The 26,028-nt window shown below is 45.8% G+C and overlaps 1 protein-coding gene across 1 annotated transcript in view; it reads left to right on the top strand.

Annotated features, from left to right (window-relative positions):
• The window catches only part of Znf366 (zinc finger protein 366), a 61,264-nt gene extending 39,721 nt beyond the window's left edge, over positions 1–21,543 (top strand). The window contains exons 2-5 of the mRNA XM_042691116.1: positions 1,605–3,004; positions 6,383–6,574; positions 17,595–17,769; positions 20,678–21,543. Coding sequence (XP_042547050.1) covers positions 1,619–3,004; positions 6,383–6,574; positions 17,595–17,769; positions 20,678–21,210 — 2,286 coding nt within the window. The 5' untranslated portion in view covers positions 1,605–1,618 and the 3' untranslated portion in view covers positions 21,211–21,543. The remainder of the gene's footprint in view (positions 1–1,604; positions 3,005–6,382; positions 6,575–17,594; positions 17,770–20,677) is intronic.
• The last annotated feature ends 4,485 nt before the right edge of the window (positions 21,544–26,028 follow it).

The raw sequence follows: 26,028 nt of genomic DNA, 5'->3' as shown, positions 1-26,028 counted from the left end.
CTTGAATATCAAAACAAGTAAGTTGCCAAAATGGCCTTATAACCTCGAGTTGTCAGTATACTTTATACTTAATTATGTGGATCTCGCCCACTCAATCCTTCTCAGCCGAATACCTTGCTGAGTCAGAAATAAGAAATCTGAGTGCAACATAAGAGTATCAGTGAATACCCGCTTTGTTATGGAAGAAAGCATCCTAAAACACACACACAGCACACACACACATTTAAGTCACCGTTAGTACCTGCACCTCAAATTGAAATGCTATGACACCAATATGTTCCAGTGTTGGTGACTCTGTCATGAATATCTGTGTGACTTGAGCAAGTCATTGCCTCTCTCTGGGCCTTGACATTCTCACTGTAAACCCAAACAAGGATGGCAAGAATTCTTTTTAAAAATTTTAAAGTTTTTAGTGAAGATACTGTACAGAGGGGTTACAATTACATGAGTAAGGTAATGAGTGCATTTCCTATTGAGCATTGTTACCTCTTCCTTTGTTTTTCCCCTACCATCCCTACCCTCTCCACCTCCCCAATCTCCCCCTATCAGTTGTTAAGTTCGTTTTTAACATAGTGTCTTGTACATCTCATTGTTATAATGGGTCAACCTATATCCTTCCCCTTCTCCTCCCCAAATTAGAAAAATGTATATAAAAGATGCAGGGCACCAGAATCAAATACAGTGAAAACAGGGGTTATACCATGGGGGAAGAACATACAAAAGAAACAAAAAAATCACATAGTACATTATATATACATTAAAAACAACAGCAAGAAAGATAAAACCTCTTATGTTTCTATCTTGGGGTTCATTTTGCTTAGAATCATCTTATCTGGTCATATGTACATAGCTTTTGACCTTTTCTGCTTGTCCTAGACTTACACTAGTTATTGCAAATAAGGGAAACCATGGGACCTAGGTGTCTTTGGGCCTGGCTTACTTAATATAATTTTTTCCAAGTCTTTGCAACCATTTCCTAAGAAATGGGGTGGTGTCATTCTTTCTGATGGAGGCATAGAATTTATATATATATATATATATATATATATATCACATTTTTGTGATCCATTTGTATACTGAGGGGCATCTGGGCTGGTTCCATATCTTTGCTATTGTAAATAATGCTGCGATAAACATAGTTGTGCTGGTAGCTTTAGTATGGCCTTGTTTGGGTAAATGCCCCAAAGTGGGATTGCTGGATCATAGGGGAGTTCTATGTGGAGTCTTTTGAAGAACCTCCATACTGCCTTCCAAAGTGGTTGAACAAGTTTACACTCCCACCAACAATGCAGTAGGGTTCCCTTTTGGCCACATCCCTTCCAGAATCTTTAAGAATTGTTACGAGTTCTTCTCAAACACCTCCAGTCCCCAGCCCATGTGTCTGTAACTGGATTTACTCACCCTGAGCTCAATCTGATGGAGCCCCGTCCTTATCCAGTGCTGCATCAACAGGGATTTTTTTAAGACCCTAGATTGAGGCAAGTATTACTCTTCATAAATGAGTATCTACGTAGGCAAACAAAACAAAACCCTAAGGGAAAAGAAAACGGAAAACACAGCAAAACAAAGAAAACCCATCCAGTGATGTGTCCTTCTCTTCAAAGGGAACTCGCCCAGGATGCAGAAGGCCCTGAAGCTGGTCAAGGATGAGGACTTCAGCTTGGGTGCGGAGGGCGCGCCCCGCTTCCCCCACAGCCTCCAGCCGGCCCTTTCCCGGGGGAAGGCGCCCCCCAGACACCCCTTCCCAGAAGCTCTCCGGGGCCCATTCTCCCAGTTTCGGTATGAGCTTCCGGCAGCCGGGGACCTGGACGAGTTCCCGGGGGTCTTCGAAGGCAGTGGCTCCCGGAAGCGGAAGAGCATGCCCACCAAGATGCCTTCCGCCCAGCCGGCGGAGGAAGCCACGCTCGCCCTCACGCCCGAGGGCGCCCAGAGCCACGGCCCCCCCAGCCTCCCGATGCTCTTCCCGCCTCCGCCTCCGCCGCCGCCGGCGCCCCGGGCCTCGCACCCCAAGCGCGACTCTCAGATGATCGACTTGTGCCACGTGGGCTTCCAGTTCTGCCGCACCCTGGAGCACCTGGAGGGCAAAGCCATCAAGCGGGAGCCGCTCAAGCCCAGCGCCGTGTGGGCCCAGCCGGCGCCCCCCGCCTTCCTGCCCACGCCCTACCCCTACTACCCCAAGATGCCCGCGGGCCTGGTGTTCCCCCTGCTGGTGCCGGCGGCCTCGCCCTTCCCCTTCGGCCGGCACGCCTTCCTGCCCAAGCCGGCCCCCGCCCCCGCCGAGGCCGCCGCCGCCGCTGCCGCCGCGGCGCTGCCCCGCAAGGCCGAGCCCCGCGAGGGTGAGGAGGCCGCGCCCAGGGCGCAGCGCGTGGACGTGAACGTGCAGATCGACGACAGCTACCTGGTAGACGTGGGCGGCCCGCAGAAGCGCTGGCAGTGCCCGACCTGCGAGAAGTCCTACACGTCCAAGTACAACCTGGTGACGCACATCCTGGGCCACAGCGGCATCAAGCCGCACGCCTGCGCGCGCTGCGGCAAGCTCTTCAAGCAGCTCAGCCACCTGCACACGCACATGCTCACGCACCAGGGCACGCGGCCCCACAAGTGCCAGGTGTGCCACAAGGCCTTCACGCAGACCAGCCACCTGAAGCGCCACATGATGCAGCACAGCGAGGTGAAGCCGCACAACTGCCGCGTGTGCGGCCGCGGCTTCGCCTACCCGAGCGAGCTCAAGGCCCACGAGGCCAAGCACGCGGGCGGGCGCGAGAACATCTGCGTGGAGTGCGGCCTTGACTTCCCCACGCTGGCCCAGCTCAAGAGGCATCTCACCACCCACCGGGGCCCCATCCAGTACCACTGCTCCGAGTGCGACAAGACCTTCCAGTACCCGAGCCAGCTGCAGAACCACATGATGAAGCACAAGGACATCCGGCCCTACATCTGCTCGGAGTGCGGCATGGAGTTCGTGCAGCCGCACCACCTCAAGCAGCACTCGCTCACTCACAAGGTACTGTGGGGCTCCCCACGCAGGCAGGGCTGGGTGCTGGGCCCGGAGGGGGATGGGGGATGAGCTGGGCCTAAAATGGGGGGAGGGGGAGGAACTGGACCTGGAGGGGGGCGGAGTATAAGCGAGGAGGGGAGATGAACTGGGCCTGGAAGAAGGAAGTAGAGGGCATGAATTGGGCTCAGAGTGGGGAGGGGGTTGAGCTGGGCCTGGAAGCTGGGGCAGATGAGCTGGGCCTGGGCAGGGCAGGGGCAATGAGCCGGTCCTTGGCTGCTTTGCTGTACGATCCTAGGCAAGAGGCTCACATCACCTGAGCTCCCAGGCGCTCCCTTCTCCACCTTCAAACAGACCCAGCAGCAAGACCACAGACATCAATCAAGGCCTTCCCCCCAACAGCTTTCTTAGAGTCTCAAGTGGGCCTGAAAATGAACAATGCAGGCATTTGGAGAGGAGAGTGAGGAAGGATGAAGGAAACAGCTGGTAGTTGTAGCTGTTGCTGCCTAGTTCCCCAAGAATCCCTGGAATTTGGTTTCTAGAAACTTCATTCAGGGGAGCAGTGAGTGTGTCAACAGACCCTACCTAGATTACCTCCTTGCCTGGGACACACCAGTGAGACTTCTAGAGAATTCACTCTTTTTCTATTGAAGCCCGCAGCAGCAGCAGCCTTTTGGTTTGCTTGCTTACTCCATTGTGAGCCTACTTCCCATTCAGGTGGCTGTGAGGAACACAGATCTTGGTCCAGTCCTGCTGGGCCTGTGCCTCTCTGGGGTTGAGACACCGCCTGCTTGGTCATTGGCCTATGGGGTTATATTAGGAGAACCATTTTGCCTTCCTTGGCTTAGGTCATCAGGGAGAAACACAGGCCCAGCAGGACCGTATTCTGAATTCAATCTAGTTTGTAACCACCAGCCTAGAGGCCTTCAGGCTGAACCAAATAAGGCTCTGGTTGGTATCCATGACATCAGCCCCTTGCTGATCTGACCTGTGTCTTCTTTGACCTGCCAAGGAGGAAGTAGCCCCCCCCACCTCTGCTTTCACCTTTGGCTTCAGTGGTTTTCTTGACAGGAAAGACTTGTAGAAAAAGTGTCTAAAACATTCTTCAGTTCCAGTACATCAGCCTAGGACCTCACCCAGTGGAGATAATGCCTCTCCCCGCTGTGGGGCTTTCCTGAGTTTCATTTGTCAAGTTAGGATAAAAAAAAAAGAGGGGAGGCTGGGAAGGTGGCTCAGTGGTAGAGCGCTTGCCTTGCATGCATGAGGCCCTGGGTTCGATTCCTCAGCACCACATAAGCAAAAAAAAAAGCCGGAAGTGGCACTGTGGCTCAAGTGGTAGAGCGCTAGCCTTGAGCTGAAGATCTGAGGGACAGCGCCCAGGCCCCACGACTGGACCCCCCCCCCCCAAAAAAAAGGATTGCACAGTAGAGAGAAAAAGTGAGGCTGCCTTGTGAGTTCTGTTTGTCTAAGGCACCTTGTCAAAAGGCACCTGTAGGTATCATGGGAGCAGGAGCCATCAGGAAAGGACATGGTCTTGGACTCAGACACAAAGGGGACTAGCCGCTTATTTCATGGGCTCCTGTACATGTAGAAAGGAGTCCGGGTGCATTAGTAAATGAAGCCCCAATGAGAGAAACAGCTGGTATCTGAAACAGGTTTTATTTGATTCAGGGAACAAAATGCATTTTAATTGAAGGTGTCAGCAAGCCGTGAGAAGTTGTATTTATTGAATGCTCACTGTATAGCAGCTGCTTTGCTTCTCCTTATATTCTTTAATTTTCAACAACTCTCAGACACCAACAGCAGCCCTTCAGTCTTAAACACAAGACTTGCCCTGCTCTATCCCTTCCCCCTACCCATGTTTCCCATATAGAATCAGAGACAGAGTAGCTTCCTTTATGCTCCAGGGTTTTGTCTCCCGGCTGCTATTCTCTTGCCTTCTTCCTAAAGAATTCTGCAAACAACAAGATGGGTGTGGAAAGACATAGCCCTAGTCCAGTTACTCAGGAGGTGGTAATAGGAGGTTTGAAGTTTGGGGATAGTACAGGGAAAAATTAATGAGATCCTGTCTTGAAAACAAGTTGGCATGGCAGAACACACCTGTATTCCCAGCTACTTGGGAGACTGAGGCAGGGGGATTACTTGAGTCTATGAATTTGAGATCAGTTTGGTTACCATAGTGAAATCTCCATCTTAAAAGAAGGGAAAGGGAAGGGAAGGAGGAGAGAGGGAGGGGTAGTGGGAGGGATGGAAGGAGGAAGGAAGTGAAAAAGCAAAGGGCATTCTGGATCTCTTAAAGAGTGTTTCAGGAAGTGACAGCTAGTCAAGATTAGTTAATACTCTGCTCTGACTGTTGGTCTCCTTGAATGTTCTTCACTGAGGGCAAGAACATTCACATTTTCAAACACGTTACACATAGCAAGGAAACAAGCAAAATTTCTGTGCTGTTTCTGATTCAGAAAGCTGTCCCTTGACAAGTTTCTTCATCAGAAATAACTGGATTCTGGAGACTCCAAAAGCATGTCACACAAGGTCAGCATGGCTTGGAGGAGCTCCGGGGAAGCTGGAAAGGGTCGATTGGGTTGTAGTTGATTGACAGAAAGATAAATAACTCTTTTTGGGATGTTCTAGTCCCTTTGTGAGACTTTTCTAGACCAGAGGACCTGGCTTTCCTATGGGAAATAATAATGTCAGGTTAGGTTTTAGTTTTTTGTTCCCTTGAAAGCTAGATTACAGACTCATTTCACTTTATTATCTACAGTGCTCTTACCAAAATCCTATTAATCTACTCAAACTGTTATTTTAGAATGAACTCTGTCAACATTAATAATAACAAAAACAACAGTTTTCCGCATTAATGGTCTGGCTAGTGTAAGGTGCTTAGGGTTTTTTTGTTTGTTTTTCTTTCTTTCTTTTTTTAATTATTCTTTCTTTTGTTTCTTCTTTCTCTCTCTTCTCTTTCTTTCTCTTTTTCTCTTTGTTTTTTCTTTTTCTTTTTGGAAGGTATTGGAGTTTGAACTCAGGCCTGGGCACTGTCCTTTAGCTTTCCCCTCAAGGCCGGCACTCTACCACTTGAGCCACATCTCCACTTCCAGCTTTTGCTAGTTAATTAGAGATATGAGTCTCACAGACTTTTCTGTCCAGGTTAGTTTTAAACCACAAACTTCAGCCTCCTGAGTAGCTAGGATTGTAGGTGTGAACTACTGGCACCCAGCTAGTACTCAAAAATTTAGAAAATGGATTTATGCAATCAGCACTTTTCAAGGAAGTAATAACTTAACAAAGCTAACATGCCATTTAGAGCTTGTCTTTGAACTTCAACTCTTGCTTTTTGTCATGAAAGCCATTCCCATTAACCATACATTGCTTTGAACTTTGCCTCCCTAGGGTGTGAAAGAGCACAAATGTGGGATCTGTGGGCGGGAGTTCACCCTGCTGGCCAACATGAAGAGACACGTGCTGATCCATACCAATATCCGTGCCTACCAGTGCCACCTGTGCTACAAGAGCTTCGTGCAGAAGCAGACCCTCAAGGCTCATATGATCGTCCACTCAGATGTGAAGCCCTTCAAGTGCAAGGTGGGCACAGAGGGGTGACTCGGAGGGCAGAGCAAGTGCCCAATGGGCAAGAGTCTCCAGGGACCCTTCTGCTCTGTTTAGTCAGAGGCTCACTGTGGGCCTGTGGCCAATCTCAAGTTACATCTATTCCTCTTTCACCACACCTGTGCACGTACCAGCTCTTGACTGGTCCCTAAAGAACCTGCCCTGGTTGTTTTCTTTTATCAGTGGAGGAAAGATCCTAGGGTAGGACTTACAGGAGGATGGGTTGGTATGTGGTACATTTCTATTGTACAATGAAGAAACCAGATGTGTCACTCTACCCCATACAATCCAGTGAGGGGAACCTAGAAAAGATTCAGAGAAATTTTTAGTACAGCTCTGTCCCTTTACCTGTCTGACCCTTGGGCTGAACCTCATCATTTGAAGACAGGCCTCCTAGAGAAGATGAAAGCGTGTGTAGCATGCTCTTTCCCTTCTCTTTAGATATTTGGTCAATGGCAGATTGCTAGACCTTATGATAGTTACTGCACTATTCACAGTAGTCAAGGTATGGAATTAGTGCATGTGTCCATCAGAGGATGGATTAATGGATGGATGGATGGAAAGATGGATGGATAATAAGGTATGTGTATACAGTGCAAGGCTATTTAGCACTAAAGAAAGGAAATCCTGTCATTTGTGACAATATAGATAAGCCTGAAGGACATTATGTTAAATGAAACAAGCTAGGCATGGGAAGACAAATACTGCATGCACTCACTTGTAAGCAGAAGCTAAATAGGTTGACCTCACAGAAGTATAGAATAGTGGCTGGGAGCAGGAGGAAGAAGTGGAGAGGTCGATGAGGATTGCAATATTACAGGTAGACAGGAGGAAAAAGTCCTAGTATTCTACAGCACGGCCAAGTATTAAATAGTAAGAATTTATATTTCAAGATAGCTAGAGGAAGCATGTTTTTTCTTTTCTTTTTTGGTACTGGGAATCGAACCCAGGATGTTGCATTTGCTAGGCAAGTGCTTTGCCACTGAGCTACATCCCAGCCTTTAGAGGAAGCATTTTTAAATGTTCTCAACACTAAGAAATTAAAGAAGTTTGAGGTGATGAGAATACTACTTCTATACATGCTGAGTATATGAATCCAAGTGTCACATTGTACCCCATAAATACGTAGAAGTCTTATGTGCCAATTTAAAATGTACTTAAATATAGAAGACGGGAGGCATGGCCCAAGTGTTAGAGCACCTGAATAAATAAATAAATAAATCTAGAAGAGAAGAAGGGGACTCCAAAGTTAGTTCTTGCAAAGACCTCGGAAATGCTTGTTTTGACTAATAAATAACTGAGCATAACCATCTAAAGATAGTCACAGGCAGTGAGCATCTTTGTTCATATTCGTGTCAGATTACCTTGGTTGGCTTTTTATTTCTTAAGCCAAGAAATACATGAGCTAGAAATTTGTAACACGCAAGACCTCCCAAGGTTGTTCCACCTCCAGGGCTCTTTTCGTCTCTACTTCTGAAATGAGCAGGAGTCTTGATCCAAATTGGCTAGTTTAAGGATTGTTCCATCAGGTGTCATCCCGGTCATGAACAGAGGGCTGGAGGGGGGAGGGGGGAAGAGGAAATCACACACAACAGTAGAGCTCTTCTGTTTGAAATGGAAGATTTCCTCTTTCCTCCATCTGATAGGGTGCAGATGACACTCTGTGGACCTATCTTCCTGAAGTGGAGTTCCCTACTTCCAGAAACTGATATTGCTTCCATTTCTCTGCAGTAAGGCTCCCACTTTAAGGAACCCCCTGTGAAGTTGACTTCTTTCCTGTGTTGGCAACTCCTGGACAGGGTGAGGGGTCAGGCACCAGAGCTTCCCTAGACCATGTGGGTATTGTCCAGGGGTGGGAGAGGGAATCTTCTCTCTCCAGCCCTCTTCCTGCCACCCACTTCTGTTTCCCCTCCTTTCCTCCAAGTTCCCAGTGATTTGACAGTCAAGTTCTGTCCATTTTGATTCAGCTAAAGGAGAAGGAAGTAGCATGCAGGACGGGCTGCAGAATATTCAGGGCCCAGTGCAAAGTACAAATGCAAAGCCCCTTGTTCAAACATTATGAAGAATTCTAAGCCTAGCTCTAGTAGCTCAGTCCTGTAACCTTGCTTCTTAGCAGGCTGAAATCTAAGGATTGAGGTTCAAAACCAGGCTGGGCAGGAAAGTCTATAAACCTTTTATCTCTTATTAATCACTAAAAAGGAAAAGAAAAAGAAGTGGAGCTGTGGCCCAAGTGGTAGAGCGCAAGACTTGAATGAAGAAGCTAAATGAAGAAGCTAAGGGACAGGGCCTGGGCCCTAAGTTCAAGCCTCAGGACCAACATTGATGATGATGATAGTAGTAGTAGTAGTAGTAGTAATAAATAATTCCAGATAGTAAAATCAGGGCACTGGCTGAAATCACTGCTTTGAAGCAGTGAGGGCTGTATTGCACAGGTGACGCTGTAGGACTCCATAGAGATGCTTTTCTCTCTGCCTGAAGGCCCTTGCTTGATTTTCTTCCCACTCCACTGAGCCCCACAGTGCTTCACCCATAACAGCTGCCACCTCCTGCAAAGCGTTACTATCTGCTACAATGGAGGTGTGAACAGGGTCTCTGTGCTAGTCTTCATTCCCTTGTTGCATTTGCTTTGAGACTTCAAGCATAGACTGTATTTTTTAAAATTTTCTTAATTATTAAATAGTGGAGTAAAGTTGGGAAAATATGAAAGAGTTCATTATCTAGTTTTTCTCCTAAAACCAATAACAAGCTTCCCCCCCACCCCGATCTTTCCAGTCCAACTGGATTGTGCTTCTGCTTCACCCCTTCTGGTCCAGCAGTGGTGATATAACCAGGCAGAAAATACCTCTGAAATTGAGGTACATGTAGAGCCAATCCTGGCTATGTAAGATTTGAGAGCACTGGGACATTTCTACTTCTCTACCCTCAAGGATCTGGACAATTTCTTTGACTTGAAGATCTAGAGAGGACTCTCTAGCAGTGGTGCATAAAAGCTGCACAGAATGAGGCATCCTGAGCACAGTGATGCTGTGAGCCCAGTAGCGGGATACCCCATGCTCCCCTCACAGACAAGCTCTCCTCCACCCAATGACAGGACACTATACATGGTCCAAGCACAACTTTATGGCTCAGAAACTTGATTTACCTCTTTTCTAAAAGCTGATTAGGCTCTGGCTGTGTAGTTTACATCACCAGGTCTTACAAAGAGTATGTATAAAGTAGAATGTCATCTTTGAATGATGCATAGTTTATACTTCACAATAATAGATGGGCCTGGCACAGGAATTAGACTAGTCATCTGCAAAGGTCACTTCTGGGGGCTCTGTTCTCTCAAGAGGCCACATTATAGGTGAAGAGACTGCCTAGAGAGTATTATTAGACTAGAGTACTATTAAACCAAAAGAACTGGACCTTAAAGGGAATTTTGTCAGACTTAGGTATCCCTGCTCCCTTTATAGACATCTCTGAAACAACAGTGGGTTGTCACCTTGATCAAGAGCCTTCTGGAAAGAACCAGAAGTGTCTCCACCTTTACCATCAGATCTCTCCTCTCCTTCTCCCTCTTCTAATCTCTATTCATAATGTCACTTTACTTGGTATCCTTTATGTCCCTTTCTCTTTGTTCATTTCAAAAGACTTTCAGAGTATGTTTGAGTTTAGAGTTAATACAGCCAGCTCTTTGTGTTTGTAAAGCTAGACCTTTTAGAAAGTGTTCTGTGGGCTTTGCTCGCATCCATGTTGTGCTGGATTCTTAGAAATGAGGCCCTGGATGGAGATTATAGGGGATAGGGAGTTGGGAAAGAAGGAGGCCTTTTGCTCATTGCTAGGCAATCCAAAGCCAACTGAGACAAATGGCTGGCTGGCCACAATGTTGATGTTGGAGAACAGGCCCAGACAACTAATCCCAAGTTTGATCATGGTAACTGGGAAATTATTCTCTTCCCATAATTGACATGGGTGGGAGAGAGAAGCAGGTGTTGTTGCAGCCCACTGTGGTGCAGTTAACTCTGTTCCACCCGACAACCAGGAAAAAAAAAAAAAGATTATTTAGCAACAGACTCTAGCTTCTTGGGATTCTCACCATTAAAATTTCTTTCTGACATAAATCCTTCCTTCTCTTGAAGCATAAAATGTTTCTGGCTCTGTGATCAGTGGACGCAGCTGTCTTTAGAGAGAAGAATGTTCGTGAACTGCACAATTAGACATTGACAATAGGATGGAAAATTAAGAGGAAAGGAAAGGTTTCCAGCATATCTCCCCTCCACACCTCTCTCATATATGTATATATAAATTACTGCTTTTCTGGACTCTTTTGTGAAGGATAGTTAAACTTCTGGACTCCTTGCTCAGAGCCAACTGGAGTTAGTCCAGAGACCTGCGCTCATACACTTAAGCCCTGTTTCAGAAATGTGCTTCCCAGATTCTGCGTAAGCACGCAGCGGTTGATTTGGATACTGTCCTTGTAGTGGCTGCACTCCATAATAGCAAAGAACCAGCTGCCGCCTTTAGAAAACCTGTCCAGGAAAAGCAGCCATCCAGAATTTCCGGGACAAATTCTCTTTGGAGATGGGTGAAACCGGGAGCTGCCTAAGTGATGAATCACCAGGTCATCGGCAGCATGGGGCAGAGGGCTGAAAGCAGAAGAGGGGTGAGGTCTCCCGGAAAAGGGTCTTCACTTCCTCTGCCCAGTTGCCTCTGTTTCCCTCTCAAGTTCTTTGATGCTCAAAAAAAAGGAGAGACATTACCTGGGATATTTTGTAGAGCCCAGTTCTTGGGGCCAGAGTTTTCAGGCTGGCATGGAGAGGGTTAAGGCAGTGACCAGATAGGAGCCTTTTGGCAGCAAAGTGTCCTCAGCAGAAGGAAGGATATAGCTGCATGAACTGCCTGCTTAACAATGCCTCACATGTCCCCAGGGGCCCTCCTGCAAATAGATTTCATCTTGCTTTCTCTTGTACTTTTCAAAGCTTCCTGTTTTCTCACGGTCCTTTTGGACAGTTTACAGTCTCTCTCTCCCTCTCCCTCCCTCCCTCCCTCCCTGTCCCTTTGAGGAAAGGAACACCCATCTTACTAAAGAAGAGTGGGGAGCAAGGAAAAGAATGGAAGGGAAGGGCAGTTCAGTGGAGGCCATTCTTCTGGATGGCAAGCTAAAGCTCTTTGACCTTTTCTCTCCAAATAGGAAGGCAGGGGCTTCCTGGGGCATCTCAGCTCTGAAGCTCACCTCAGGCGACTGCAGAGAGGTCGTGATGCTTTGTGGCCCTTTGGGCCTCTAGCCCGAGCCAAGTGCTGCTGCCATCATCCTGTCTCTGCCCACCTCTTTGGGGCAGCTGCTGGCTGTCAGCCTTGTTGCAAGGACTCATGGGAAGTGATTGCCAGAGGTGCCCCTAGGCCTGGGATCTGGGAGAGAAAGAGCACCAAGAGACTAGAGCAAGGAGGCCTGGAGCAAGCAGAGCATCTGCCAGCTGTGTCAAGGACAGGCTGAGGACTGTGGAGCCAGATGGCAGGCTCTCCCAAAGTCTGCAGTATAGGATGAATCTCTGCTTACTATCTACATAGTAAGGTGGGTGTGCACAACTGCTTGTGTTCCTGTTAGGCCCCCTCAGTGCTTGCCTGGCTGGTGTTCACACAGGATTCCATCTTTGGGTCCTTCCTTCCTTTGATGTTTTCCTTCAAATAATTAGCTTTTAAAAGGACCTCATCTTCAAAGATCTTTCTATTTCTGAAATGTTAAAAAGAGTCTACTGTATAGTAATAGTAATAAGAGCTAATATTTAGCGAGGGTTTTTTTTTACTGTTTCCTTAAGTTATGTCATTGGATCCTTCAACATCTTCATAAGAAACTTTAGTTATTAATGACACATTACAGAAGAGAGAATGAAGCAAGTTCTCTATCTGACTCACTGCTACCTCTCTGAATCCAGTGGCCCATGCAAATCATTTTAGAAGGACTGTTAAAAGTACTTGTTTCCATTTTTTTGTTATTGTTTGTGCCAGTACTGTGGCTTGAACTCAGAGCCTGGGTGCTGTCCTCTAGCTTTCTTACTCAAGGCTGGCGTTCTGCCACTTGAGCTATAGTTTCACTTCCAACTTTTTTTTCCTGCCCAAGCTGGCTTTGAGCCTCCATCCTTAGAACTCAGTCACTATGATTACAGATATGAACCTCTGGTGCCTGGCTCAAGCTGGAGTTTACTTTCAGAGGTATGGTGCTGCTAAGTAGAGCTCAAGCAGAGGGAACCTGGCTGAAGTGACCTTCTAAAAGATGAAAGTGAATCCCCAACACACCATTAGCTTCTTGCATAACACCTACCTTAGATAAACTTTGCAGACCCTTGATAGGACAGAATTCCACCAAGTCCTGGTTTAAGCCAGATCTTGGCGTTATATCTCACAAGGCAGTTTTAACTTAAAAGTTTCTTTTTCCCAGAGAAGAAACTAGATAATTGATGCTCCCTCCCAGCTTTTCTTCTTCCTTCCTGTCTGACCCCTCCAGACACTGTGATTTTGTTTAGAGCTCAAACTTTGCCTCAGGATGCCATCATTAGCTGGCCCCAGACCCTTCCCTCCCTCTTTGCTAACAATACAAAAAAGCCTTCTCTTGGTTACAGAGATGTTAGAAAAAAATCTCTATTTAAAAGGCCATGAGACTCTTTTTTTGGGGGGTGGGGGGATCCAGTCACGGGGCTTGAGCTCTGGGCCTGGGCGCTGTCCCTCAGCTCTTCAGCTCAAGGCGAGCGCTCTACCACGAGCGCTCTACCACTTGAGACACAGCGCCACTTTTTTCTTTTTGCTTATGTGGTGCTGAGGAATCGAACCCAGGGCCTCATGCATGCAAGGCAAGCGCTCTACCACTGAGCCACCTTCCCAGCCCCCATGATACTCTTATCTCCAATTAAACTACCAGAAAACTAGAAGTGGCACTGTGGTTCAAAGATATCTTTGAGCTTAAATGCTCAGGACAGTGTCCAGGCCCTGAGTTCAAGCCCTACAACTGACAAAACAAATTAGTTAAAAAACAAAATTCTCTATATAACCATGTGCCAGTGGCTGACACTTTTAATCCTACCTACTCGGGAGGCTGAAATCTGAGGACTGTTCTTTGAAGCCAGTCTTGGCACATAAATTGGATAGACTTTTATCTCCAATTAACCAGCAAAAAGCTAGAAGTAAAGGTGTGGTACGCACACACACACACACACACACACACACACACACTCAATCTCTGGAGAAAAATCTGAGGTGAAGAAGTCCAAGTGTCCTGACTGGATAAGAACAAAGGGTTTGGGGGAAGGCCAAAGGCTGGGAAGAAGCAGCTAAGTACTTGTCTTTGAGATGTGAAAGGAGCCCAAGTAGCTCAATTCCCGAATCAATTCACTCCTTCCCTCTGCCAGTAAGGATCTTAGTTAGCACACTAAATCATACAGGTTTCATGAGAAAAAAGAACTGACAATGGCTGCTTTGTAGAATTTTATGAAACAGAAAAAAATGGTATTTTCCTGACCTCTTTATTTGTTATCCCAACCATATGCTTAGATGCTCATGTGTACCATGTGTACACACCTGTGTTTGATAGTGAGGTTGGAAGCTAGAGGTGGCCCTTGCATTAGAGACTACCTGGGACACCATTTGGGAATCTAAACACCTTTCAGAGTTGACACATCTCCACTTTGCCCTGAAGAAACTCTCCATTAGCCTGCCCATGAAGGTACCATATATTATGCAAATAGATGTAATATCCAAGTATTATCAATTACCAACAGCATGAGAATCCAGAAAGATAGTTGTCAACATGTCCTACAGTGGGCCTTCTTAGATGACATAGGTGTGACAAAATCATTTTTAATATGCTAGTGTACCCATGTACCACTAAAATGTCCCAAGAAGTTCAGTACTGAAGGAACTTATCCAGGAAGTCACTAGAAAAAAAACTGGGCTATGAGAGAGGGAAGTAAAAGATTGCTTGTCTGAGGCTAGGAAGACCTTAGATGACGTCCAGGGGTCGCCATTGTGATGAGCATATCTACATGTATGGAGTTAGGGGCAGGAGAATTGCAGGGTCCACCTCGACCCCAAGTCCCAGTAAACATGTCAGCAGTGAGCAGTTCATTGTTAACCCAGCAGCAGTAGTCACCTTCCTATGGCAAAAGATTGACTTCAGTGCCTGGAAATAGGCAATGACAAAAACAAGGACATGCTACAGATTCTTAAAGGTAATGTTGAATTACATCTTCTTTACAAAACCCTTTTATACCAGCCCAGCTTCAAACATCTCAATAATAAAGAGTTTCTCCCATCCTAGGAGTCAAGGGCAAAAGGCACCCAGTCTTGTGTTTTCAGTGATGTTTGTATAGCCTTCAGGACCATGAGTGCAGTAGCATCATAAATCTTCCAGCTTTCAGCTTCACTTTTCCTCTCTGTGCTGTACCACCTGGGGCTTTATTCTTCTATTAATTCTTCTACTGCCCTGTGTCCCTCCTTCCTCCCTCAACAGATTTTTATTGAGGTCCTACCTTGCATTGAACATGATATGTCAGAAGGGCAGGCAGAGCCATGGTGAATGCAGCAGTCGCTGGGTGAGAATACTTCTTCAGTATTGGCTGCAGGGCTGGTCATGCAGCAGCAGCAGCAGACCTTCACATAGCCAGGAGCCATCGCGAAAGCCAAATAAGACTGTTCATAAAATTGACCAATGACTGGAAATACTTAACGCACCATCTCTAGACTCAAAGCTTTTAGTCCATAGCCATAAAAGAGAAATAGGTAGACCAAGCTAATACATACAACTTCACAAGAACATTTCCTCATGTATGCTGCTGAGCCACAGATTGGTATCTTAGTAATTTCTTTGAAATGAGGATAGAGAAAAATAAGGGTCCATCATCCCACATGCCACTTCTCTTGTGAAAGTTGGAGTAGGATCAACTCTTCAATCATTTTGTTGTCTTAGGTCACCATTTTGGTGAAAGGAAGGGGGAGGGTACCAGGGATGGAATGCATATGTACTTGTAGGAAGCAGTCTACCATGGAACTAAGACTTCAGTTATCATTTTCAAATGCATGTGAGGTACAGATATTCTAAGCATAGAACCCATTTAGGATGCCAAATTCATTCTCACTAGTAAGGAAGCAAAGGGGAAAAATACTTAGAATCCCTAAATATGAATCATTGAAAAACTACAGAGCCAATCATTTATTCTGTGATAATTATTATGTTCAACCCTCTCCCATCCAACCCCACCCAGTATTCTTTCAGCTAATTTCCCTAGGTCATCTTCCTTAGATCTACCTGTCTTTCCAAGGCCAGCTCAGCTCTCATTTCCCTGAAGAAAATGTTGCTTTCATTAATAAAAATTCCATCTAAAGTTTGATGCTGGTGGTTCACACCTAAAATCCTAGCTATTCAAGGAGCTTGAGGCCTGGAAGATTAAGGTTCAAAACCAGCCTGGGTAGAAAAATTCAAGAGACTTTTTCAACAAAATAACCAGGATAATAGGCAGGCTGGGCCGGGGAAGGGCATGGATCAAGTGATAGAGCACTAGCTGATCAAGGAAACCAAACAAGCAAACACAAGATCCCGAGTTCAAACCCTGCTCCAGCAAAATAAATTCAATCTAGAATTCCCATCACTGTCCCGGAAAGTGTCTCTCAGTGAGACAGAAAACTGATGAAAGCCTAGGGAATACCATACTTCTTGTCTTGTGTGAGGTCTCTTACCACTTATCGCTGCTGGCCTCTGGGATTGGGAGAAAGAGAAATCTCTGCCATTAACACACTAAGCACAAACAAAATCCTTCATTGCCGATCATAGCAGCTATGTAAGGGCTAGAGCTTTCAAATCCTACTGAACTGTGGTGTGGGAACAAAGCATCCCAGAGCATCTATTCTATGCTTTCTGCTCCTGAGGAAGGAGTGTGAGAAGCACTGTAGACCTATCATGTGTGAGCATGTTGATAGAACAGAAATGATTAAATGAATACAATATGTTTACTTTGAAATCGTATTCTCACTCCTTCCAATCTCTTTCCAGAGAAAAGACATACTTCTTTCTTAGCTGTCTCTTTGTTCCTTGGACTTGGAAATCCATCCCAACAATTAGCAAAGTGAAAATGAGAAACAGGGCTACATGCAATGTAGCGGAGGGCTAGGTTGGGAGAACTCAATATGGATGGTGGTTGGTCCTGTGGTCTCTGGCATCCAGTGCTCTGAATATCTTATCCCAACTACAGTTTCTAATAACTGGGAGCCTTGGCCAAGTAAGTTAAGCCCTAAGTTTGCCAATGTATAAAATTAGATGACAGACCATATAATAGAATTGATGTAAGAATTAAGATTCTCCGTGGCTGACATAGAACAGTACCTTCTTTATTACTCTTTTTTGGCCGTGCTGGGGTTTGAGCTCAAGGCTTCTATCACTTGAGCCATACCCTGTGGGGAAACTGAGGTGCTGAGGCTTCTAATGTTTCTCAATAGAAAAGGAGCAGAGTCAGGATTTGAACCTAGACTTTCCTAGTCAATCTTTGCACATTGCTTATAAAGGGCTTGTGATTTTTCTTTCCAGTGAATGATTGAATTAAAGATAAATAAATTAATTTGAGGCAGGGTCTGGTAACCCAAGCACTCTACCATTTAAGACATACCCTAGCCCATCATCTTTCAGATGAAGAGCATCATAAATATTAAGCTTGTCATTGTATTTTTATTATTAAAGAGATACACTTTGGCAGCCGCTTTTTTTTTGAACAGCTCAGTCACAAGAGCTTTCAAAGCTGTGCTGTTTTTGTTTTGAGTTTAAAGATCCCTGGATCATGTCCCTCCCTGCTCACCTCTGAGGCTGGGAGAACCAGCCCCTCCCTGACTTCCAGGAGATTTTCTTTGGAAGCAGTTTAAAGAGCCAAGATCCAAGCAGAGTAGAATCAGATGTGGCCCCATGTCCATCCCCGCTGTGGGCCCGGATGTGGCTTCTCTCTGGTAGGACCACTGAGTTCTCCTCCCTCGTCCCCAACAGCTGTGTGGGAAGGAATTTAACCGGATGCACAACCTGATGGGCCATATGCACCTACACTCGGACAGCAAACCCTTCAAGTGCCTCTACTGCCCGAGCAAGTTCACCCTGAAGGGAAACCTGACTCGCCATATGAAGGTCAAACATGGAGTGATGGAGCGTGGCCTCCACTCTCAAGGTATGACGCACAACTGAAACACCCTGCCTGCAGTGCCAGTGGGATACACATCTGGAAATTCACTGTTACGAGCATTATTTGGGGAATCATTTATGTACAAAATGAAGGGGAGGGGGTGGCTAGGCACCACATGTACAATACTAACTCCTCAGGAGGGTAAGACCTGAGGATCAAGGTTCAAAGTTAGCCCAGGCAGAAAAGTCCACGAGACTCTTATCTTTCATTAACCAACAGCAAAAAAAGTCAGGAGTGGAGGTGTAGTTCAAGTGGTAGAGCAATAAGCCTTAAGCAAAAAGACTGGGAGAGCATGAGGCCCTCAGTTCAAGCCCTATACTGGCACACCAAAGCGGGGGAGGAATGCAATTTTTAAGACCACAACAAAAGAGCAAGACCAGACACCAAAGGTGTCTAAGATCAAAAGGATATAAGTAAAAGAAAATCTTAGATAGTACATTTGGAGCATTATCATGATGCTGGCACCATCATTGGTTTCTTTGGTCCAGACACTGCTTCTGTCGGTGCCTTAGCTTCTTAAGTCTTATACAACTCTGGACCGGATAAACAATCTAATTGATAGATGAGGAAACAGGCTTCTAATATTTCTCAACAGAAAATGGACAGAGTCAGGATATAAACCCAGACCTTTCTACTCAATCTTTATTGGTTGCATGTTGGTAATAGAGGGCATGTGATTTTTCTTTCCAATGAATGGGTTGATTAAAGATTAATTAATTAATTTGAGGTGAGGTCTTGCTAAATAGCCCAGGCTGGTCTGTAACTCAGAGTCCTCCTGCCTCTAGATGCTCTGATCACAGAAGTGCAACACCATGTCCAACTTTTCTTTAACTTTATAAAAGCAAGAGTTCATTTTCAGCAGGAGGTGGGAGTTGGGGCCACTACAGTGGATGGAACTTTGGGCCTCACAGTCTTGCTTAACTTGCTTCTCCCAGCTGGTACTCTACCACTTGTCCTATGCACCTAGTTGGGCATTTTGCTGATTAATTTTGAGATGGAGTCTTACAGACTTTTCTGCACAGGCCAGCTTCAAACCACGATGTCAGGCTTCCAAGTAGCTAGGATTACTGGCACCTAGCCGCAGTTCTGAGTTTTCTTCTTATTTTTGTGCCAGTACTACGGCTTGAACTCAGTGCCTGAGTGCTGTCCCTGAGCTTCTATCTTGCTCAAGGCTAGTGCTCTACCACTTGAGCTAGAGTTCCATTTCTGACTTTTTGGGGGGAGAGAGTAGTTTATTTTGGAGATACAAGTCTCACAGACTTTCTTGCTTGGGGTGGCTTCGAACCATGAGCCTCAGTTCTCAGCCTCCTCAGTGAGTAGCTAGTATTAAAATGTGAGCCATCGGGCCTGGCTCTGCAGCTCTGCTTTTTAACACTCAGAAGTAAGTTTCTAGTAGGCTAAGTCTCCTCTCCTGGTTCACTTAAGGACAGTTTTCCTCCCGATTGCCCCCTACACAGAAGAGTTTTATGTCTCCCCCACTGAGTCTTAACTGAACTAATGAAAAACTGTGGCCTCCTTTCTTCAAACCCCCAGCCCTTGGCAGCTATGAGTTCGTGTTCCAAACTCACTGGATTAGACATCTAATCAACCCTTGCTGTGATAAACAGGCAATAAATGCAGCTCTCTCCAACACAGTGAGCTGAGCCCAGGGACTGAGGCCTGTTGTTACCCTCTTGGTCTGTGCAGGAGTGAAACTGGTAACATAGGTTATTTACAAAATAATATGAACCACTTTTTGGCCATGAGAATAATCAAGGGCAGGACAAAAGATTTAGGGGCGTCATTGCTCACTTCTGCAAATCCACTAGAGACATTTATTCTTGTCTTATATAAGAGACCAAGAGATGGGTTATATAAACTGCCTGAGGTCAGATAGCAAGTTTGAAGGCAGAATTCAAAAATTTCTTTCTTTCTTTTTTCTTTTTTTTTTGCTGATCCTGGGGCTTGAGCCTCAGGACTTGGATGCTGTCCCTGATCCTCTTTGTGCTCAGGGCTAATGCTCTACCACTTGAGCCACAGCACTGCTTCCGGCTTTTTCTGCATAGTTTAGTGGAGGTAAGAGTCTTATGGACTTTTCTGCCCAGGCTGTGTTTGAACTATAGTCCTCAGATCTCATCCTCCTGAGTAGCTAGGATGATAAGCATGAGCCATTGGCTCCCTGATGAATTCAAGGATTTCTGAATAGACCCCCTGCTCACTGCAGGCAAAAGTATAGGGCCATTGGTTTATGGTTGCTGCTTATAAAGTAAATCACTTTGTCACCTACACATATGTCATTTTATGTATGGACCATTATGTGTTGAGCCACAGCTTAAATACCAAAAGTGCCTTCCCATTTTTGCTGTAATCAAACCATGGTGAGCAGCAGCCTCACATTCTGTGCTCCTGCCTCCTGATACTTTTCATTTTTGAGAGTTCCAGTAAGGTCATTGCCAGGCCAACTTCATTTTTAAAGCTTTGTGAAAATGGCCACGTTCACCTTAGGGGATTATACAAATTTAGGGCTTGCCTGCAATAAACCTGCCCTGGATGTCTGTACTGGCAGTCACCCATTTTAAAATAGACAATGGGATCTTGGCACTGGTGGATCACGCCTACTATAATCCTAGCTGCTCTGGTGGCTGAGATCCGAAGATGGCAGTTGAAACATAGCCCATGCAGAAAAGTTATGAGACTTTTATCTTCAGTTAACTGGCAAAAAGCTGAAGTGGAAGTGTCTCAAGTGATAGAGTGCCAGCTTTGGTTGAAAAAGCTAAGGGACAGTCCAAGCTCCAACATTGGCACACACACACACACACAACAATGAGCAAGTGTATTGTCCACTGACTGGTCCCCAGCCCTCTCTGGCCTGCTGCTACTTTTCCTGGGTGCTGAATTTTCTCTGCTCTCACAGGTTTGGGAAGGGGAAGAATCTCCCTGGCACAGACAGCGGGTGTCCTGAGGGATCTGGAGCAGGAGGAGCCTTTTGACTTGTCCCAGAAGCGTGGGGTGAAGAGGCCCTTGTTCAATTCGGATGAAGAGAGTGCTCAGGGCAGCCCTTGCCACGAGGAAGAGGAAGATGATGATGGTGACAACTGCTGTGAGGTGGAACCTATCAGCCCTGGTGTGCCCCCAGAGACCCAGCAGCTCTGTGCACCCCAGGATCTATCTACCAAGCCTGAGCAGGGTCTCCAGGGGCCAGGAGAAGCCTGCAAGGAAGAGGAGGATGGGCCCAAAGAACAGGAGGAGAGGAGCAAGGACCTTGAGGGCACCGAGGGCAGCCAAGAGAGAGACTGTGCCCACAAGGATGAGCGCCTTGCATTTTTCCAAAGCACCCGGCGGGGCCCCTCTTTTTCTGATTACTTATACTTCAAGCACCGAGATGAGAGTTTTAAAGAATTACTGGAGAGAAAAATGGAAAAACAAGCAGTGCTTTTGGGTATCTAAAATGGAGAGTTTTCAAATTACCTTTGGAAAATGAGAACTAGGTCATTCAAATACAGCTTTCTGCATGAATAGTCATTTGCTGGGGATTGGAGAGTGGCGTCAATCTTTACAAATGGCTCAGACTAAATGAGCAGGTAATGTAAATGCATCTACAGCCCTGCATACTTTGAACACACACAGGGTCTTCAAGGATGTTTTATACAGCAGCCATGTAATAACTACGCATATTCTTCTAGCTATCTAGTTAATTGTAAGCTGATTCTGAGGTGCTGTTAGAAGTTTTCTTTTGACTAACACTCAACATATAGTAAATTTTCTTCTAGCCACAAAAACTGGTGTTTGACGTGTGACCTTATTAATAACTGTTTAGTTGAATTTGTGGAAGTTACAGTATTTTTGGTCTAGATAGAAGAAAATATTAGTAGCTGTATATAGAAATAGCCTTCAGTAAATAGTAAAATACCAGAAATACTGCAGGATAAGGAATTATGGGAAAGGATACTCCTTTTTGTCGGTCAGTGGGGCTTGAACTCTGGGGCTTGGGCGCTGTCCCTCAGCTCTTCAGCTCAAGGCCAGCACTCTACCACTTGAGCCAAATGCCACTTCCAGTTTTCTAGTGGTTTATTAGAGATAAGAGTCTCATGGACTTTCCTGCCTGGGCTGGCTTTGAAGTCTTGATCCTCAGATCTCAATCTCCTGAGTAGCTTAATATTACAGGCATGAGCCACCAGTGCCCGGCAGGATACTCCTTTTTGTGCAAGTCGTGGGGCTTGAACTCAGGGCCTGGATGCTATCTCTTATATTTGTTTTTTTTTTATTTTTTGCTCAAGGCTAGCATTCTACCACTTGAGCCACACCTCCACTTACAGCTTTTGAGGGGTAGCTAATTGGAAATAAAGAGTCTCATGGGCTAGGTGCTGATGACTCATGCCTGTAATCCTACCTATTCAGGAGGCTGAGATCTGAGGATCACGGTTCAAAGCCAGCCCAGGTAGGAAAGTCCATAAGACTCTTATTTCCAATTAACCAGAAAACTGGAAGTGGCTCTGTGGCTCAAGTGGCAGAGCACTAACCTTGAGCTGAAGAGCTCAGGGACACTGCCCAGGTCCAAAGTTCAAGACCCATGACCAACAACAACAAAAAATCTTGTGGACTTTCCTTCCTGGGCTGGCTTCAAATTTCTGTCCCTTGATCTCAGCCTCCTGAATATCTAGGATTATAGATATGAACCACCAACACCAGGCTCGGACTGTATTCCTTTTTTTTTTTTCTGTCCATTGTGGGGCTTGAACGCTGGGCCTGGGCGCTGTCCCTTAGCTCTTCAGTTCAAGGTAAGCGCGCTACCACTTGAGCCACAGCACCACTTCCAGTTTTCTGGTGGTTTATTGTAGATAAGAGTCTCACAGACTTTTTCTACCTGGGCTGGCTTTGAACTGTGATCCTCAGATCTCAGCCTCCTGAGTAGCTAGGATTACAGGCATGACCCAACGGCACCCAGTTCGGACTGCTGACTACCCTTGAGACTCCCCTAAGGAGGTTTCTGGAAAAAATACCAAATGTAGTTGGTGGTTTATGTATGTAATCTTAACAACTGAGCAGGTTGAGATCTAGAGGATCCAGGTTCAAGGCCAGTTGGGCAGAAAAGCAAAAAGACTCCATCTTCAAAATAACTATCAAAATCAAGCCAGAAGACATGGCTCAAGTAGTATAGCACCAGTCTAACAAGCCTGACATCTGAGTTTAAAACCCTAATGCCGTTAATAAAGAAAAACAAGTACCCAAGGCCTCAGCCCTGATATTCTGCTTTAATTGATCAGAGAGTAGAGCCTCGAACATTCAAAATTGCCCCTGGAGTCTTTTGTGTAGGCACAACTGAGGAAGATTCATTGGTCTCTGGACACCACTAGCCCTCATCCATTTCTGAATCTCCCAGAACCCCCTCCACCACTCATTTCTGTTTCAGCTTCAGATTCCATGCTGACCAGGCCTTCCCCAAATTCTGTAGGAGCCTCAGGAGGACAGAGCTGGGCATTGCTGATTACTTTGACTTCTCTCTTCGCAGACTCCCCAGGGCATTTCCTGAGAGGCTGGCTTGCCCTGTCTATCCAGGTGCTTTCTGGGAGACTTGTCTTCCTCATTTACCTTTCTGCTTTGGTCATCTCTGCTGGGTTCTCCTACTCCCTTTCTAAAATTTCTCCCTTGAGCCTCACTACCACTGCAATGTGCTAAAGCTGCTTGGGTTTCCTACTGCCGCATATATCTGGAGGTGAAAGCAGCCCCTGTAGAGGGAATCCTGTGGGTTTCTATGGTGACAAGCACAGCCCTGAGCTGAGAATGGTTCCAGGCCCTCAGGTGAGCAAGTTCCTTCCACACACTGTGAATATACAACACATTAGTGCCTTTGATGAAATTGCCCAGGAAGCTGCCCCAGGGCTCCGTGACACTCTTCTCCTAAGCTCATGTTCCACGTCTGCATCCATTGGGCAGCCACTCATTGAGGATCTACTGTGTGCAGTATCTAACAACATGTGCTGCGTACTTCCAATTGCTTCTGGCTATGTCCAGCTGGAAGAGAAGGCAGGAAAATCTAGAGTAACAAACTCTAGCCCTTTCCAAGCAAAACAACCCTGTAGGAATGCTTGAAGGACCAGTTAATGTAGAGGAAGGAATGTGATGTGCAATGGTGGCTTTCAAGTTGTGTGTGGAGTTTCCCAGAGGAGCAGAGATCTGTGGTGGGCCACTGCAGAGCCACTGGGGGGAGCAGAAAGCCCACATCTGTGCCCATGTCCATATCACTCGGAGCAGCTGGGCTTGCTGTGTATTGTAGGACAGTATTCTACGTAAATCTTCATTTGGAGGGAAAAAGAAGTATAGGAAAAAGTAAAATTCCAGCATGGGGTGTGTTCCAAGGCCTATTCGTAGTTTTTGACACTGGTTATAAGAGACTGTGAGTTCTAGCCTACTGGATGACATGTTGAGCTGAGAACCACGGTTGACACCTTGCTTTTCTCTAATATCCTGGTTTTCCTTGGATGACCTGGGTTTCTATCAGTGGCCCCCAGGCTCATTACAAGTAGCATCCCCTTAATTTAAGGTTGAGTGATGCATTACGGTGCCTCCCTGGAGAGGAGCACAGAGTTGAGGGAAGGGCTTTCCAGGTTTGGGCTGAAATGGGTGGACCAGAATGCAAACCTGAAGAAGGGCTGGTGGGGCCATCAGAGGACAAAGGAATAAAGTCCTCTAAGATTATCAGCAGTCCAAGGTCATGATCTTCACTACCTGAAAGTCAATCACCATCAAATGCTTTCTGTGCTTTTGACCAACCAATGAATAGAAAGGGGCATATATTTCTTTTATCCTTTGTATTAGGGAGCCTACGATTACCCCCTCTTGCTGCCTTTCCATTCCTCTTTTAGTTCTCTTTTTAAAAACTTGGCTCTGCCCCAGTTATGAGGCTGAAACTGACCTTTTTACAAGCCAATAAAAGTAGCTGGACTATCTGTGTGAGAAAGCTTAATGTGCATACTATATTTATTAAGCCCTGAAGGCATTTGATAAAATATTAACGTTGTGTTTTGAATGATGATCTTCCTCTGCTTTGCTGGAACAAAATGTAACAGTGCTAGCACTTCAAATCCTTCACATATTTGGACGTTACACCACATGTTGGTTTTGTACAGAACTCTGCCTGGGTATTTTAAAACGAAAACTCTAAAATGAATAGCAATTCAAATTGTATATATAGCTTTTGGATTGAGTGAAAAGGCAGTGTACCTGGAAATAAAACATATATCCTGTTAATTTAAGCAAATAAAGGCATATTGAAAACACTGAGTGGATATTTGCAAATACTTAAAGATTGACAACAAGACTGCCATTGTGAGCATCCGCTCCTGCTCTTATGCTGCTGTCTGTCCCAGGGTGGCTTCTCAGTCCAGGCTTCACAAAGGATGGATGAAGCTTGACCCACTTGTAGACCAGGTGTCCTCTTACCCATCCTCTTTCTCTTTACTATTCAGAAAAGTTTTTTCTAGAAGGAAGTCCCAGGCAAATGGAGGTAAGAGCGCCAATTTCCACTGAAGTTCAAGAGCAGTTCCTAGACTGCTCAGTTTCCTCATCTGTAAAACAGGACTAGACATTGCACTTTCCTCACTGGCTGCTTGTGTGGGTTGAATAATGTAGCACACTTCACAGCCACTCCCTAGGTATCTATTTCACAGTTGTGTAAGATTCAGGCACGAGCATTTTGGACCAGATATCTGAACACCCAGTTCTCCCTCTTGATCCAAAAGCTCACAAAGCTATGTTAGTGTGGGAGAACTTTGCATTATTTCAAGGAGCAGCTGCTCTTGAAAACTTCAGCAAAACTATAATGTACAGGATACAGCCCCTCCATGCTGAGCACTCTGCCAGGTGTGCATAAGTGCTTGGTGTCACTGATGCTTCCCATCCCTGCAAGGCACACATCTCTCTTTTGCTAATGAGGAAACAAGTTCAGGAGAACAAGCAGCTTGCCCTGAATCCTCTAGTTAGTGAGTTTCTCCCTTGCTGTAAAGCACATAGCCCACTGTGGTTTGGTCATTTATCTGGGAGACACTCAGCAAACATGCAAAGTATTTATTAAGGATCAACACCAGCCAGGAGCTGGTGGCTCATCCACCAGCTCAGGAGGCTTGAGATCTGAGGATTGCAGTTTGAAGCTAGTATGGACAGGGAAGTCTGTCAGACTTTCCAGTGAATCACCAAAAAATCAGAAGTGGAACTGTAACCCAAGTGGTAGAGCATTAGCCTTGAGCACAAAAGCCCTGAGTTCAAGCC

This window comes from Dipodomys spectabilis, unplaced genomic scaffold (genome assembly GCF_019054845.1).
Source record: "Dipodomys spectabilis isolate Male_0828 unplaced genomic scaffold, ASM1905484v1 ptg000140l, whole genome shotgun sequence".
In the NCBI taxonomy this organism is placed as follows: Eukaryota; Metazoa; Chordata; class Mammalia; order Rodentia; family Heteromyidae; genus Dipodomys; species Dipodomys spectabilis.
This window is presented reverse-complemented; position numbering and strand designations above follow the sequence as displayed.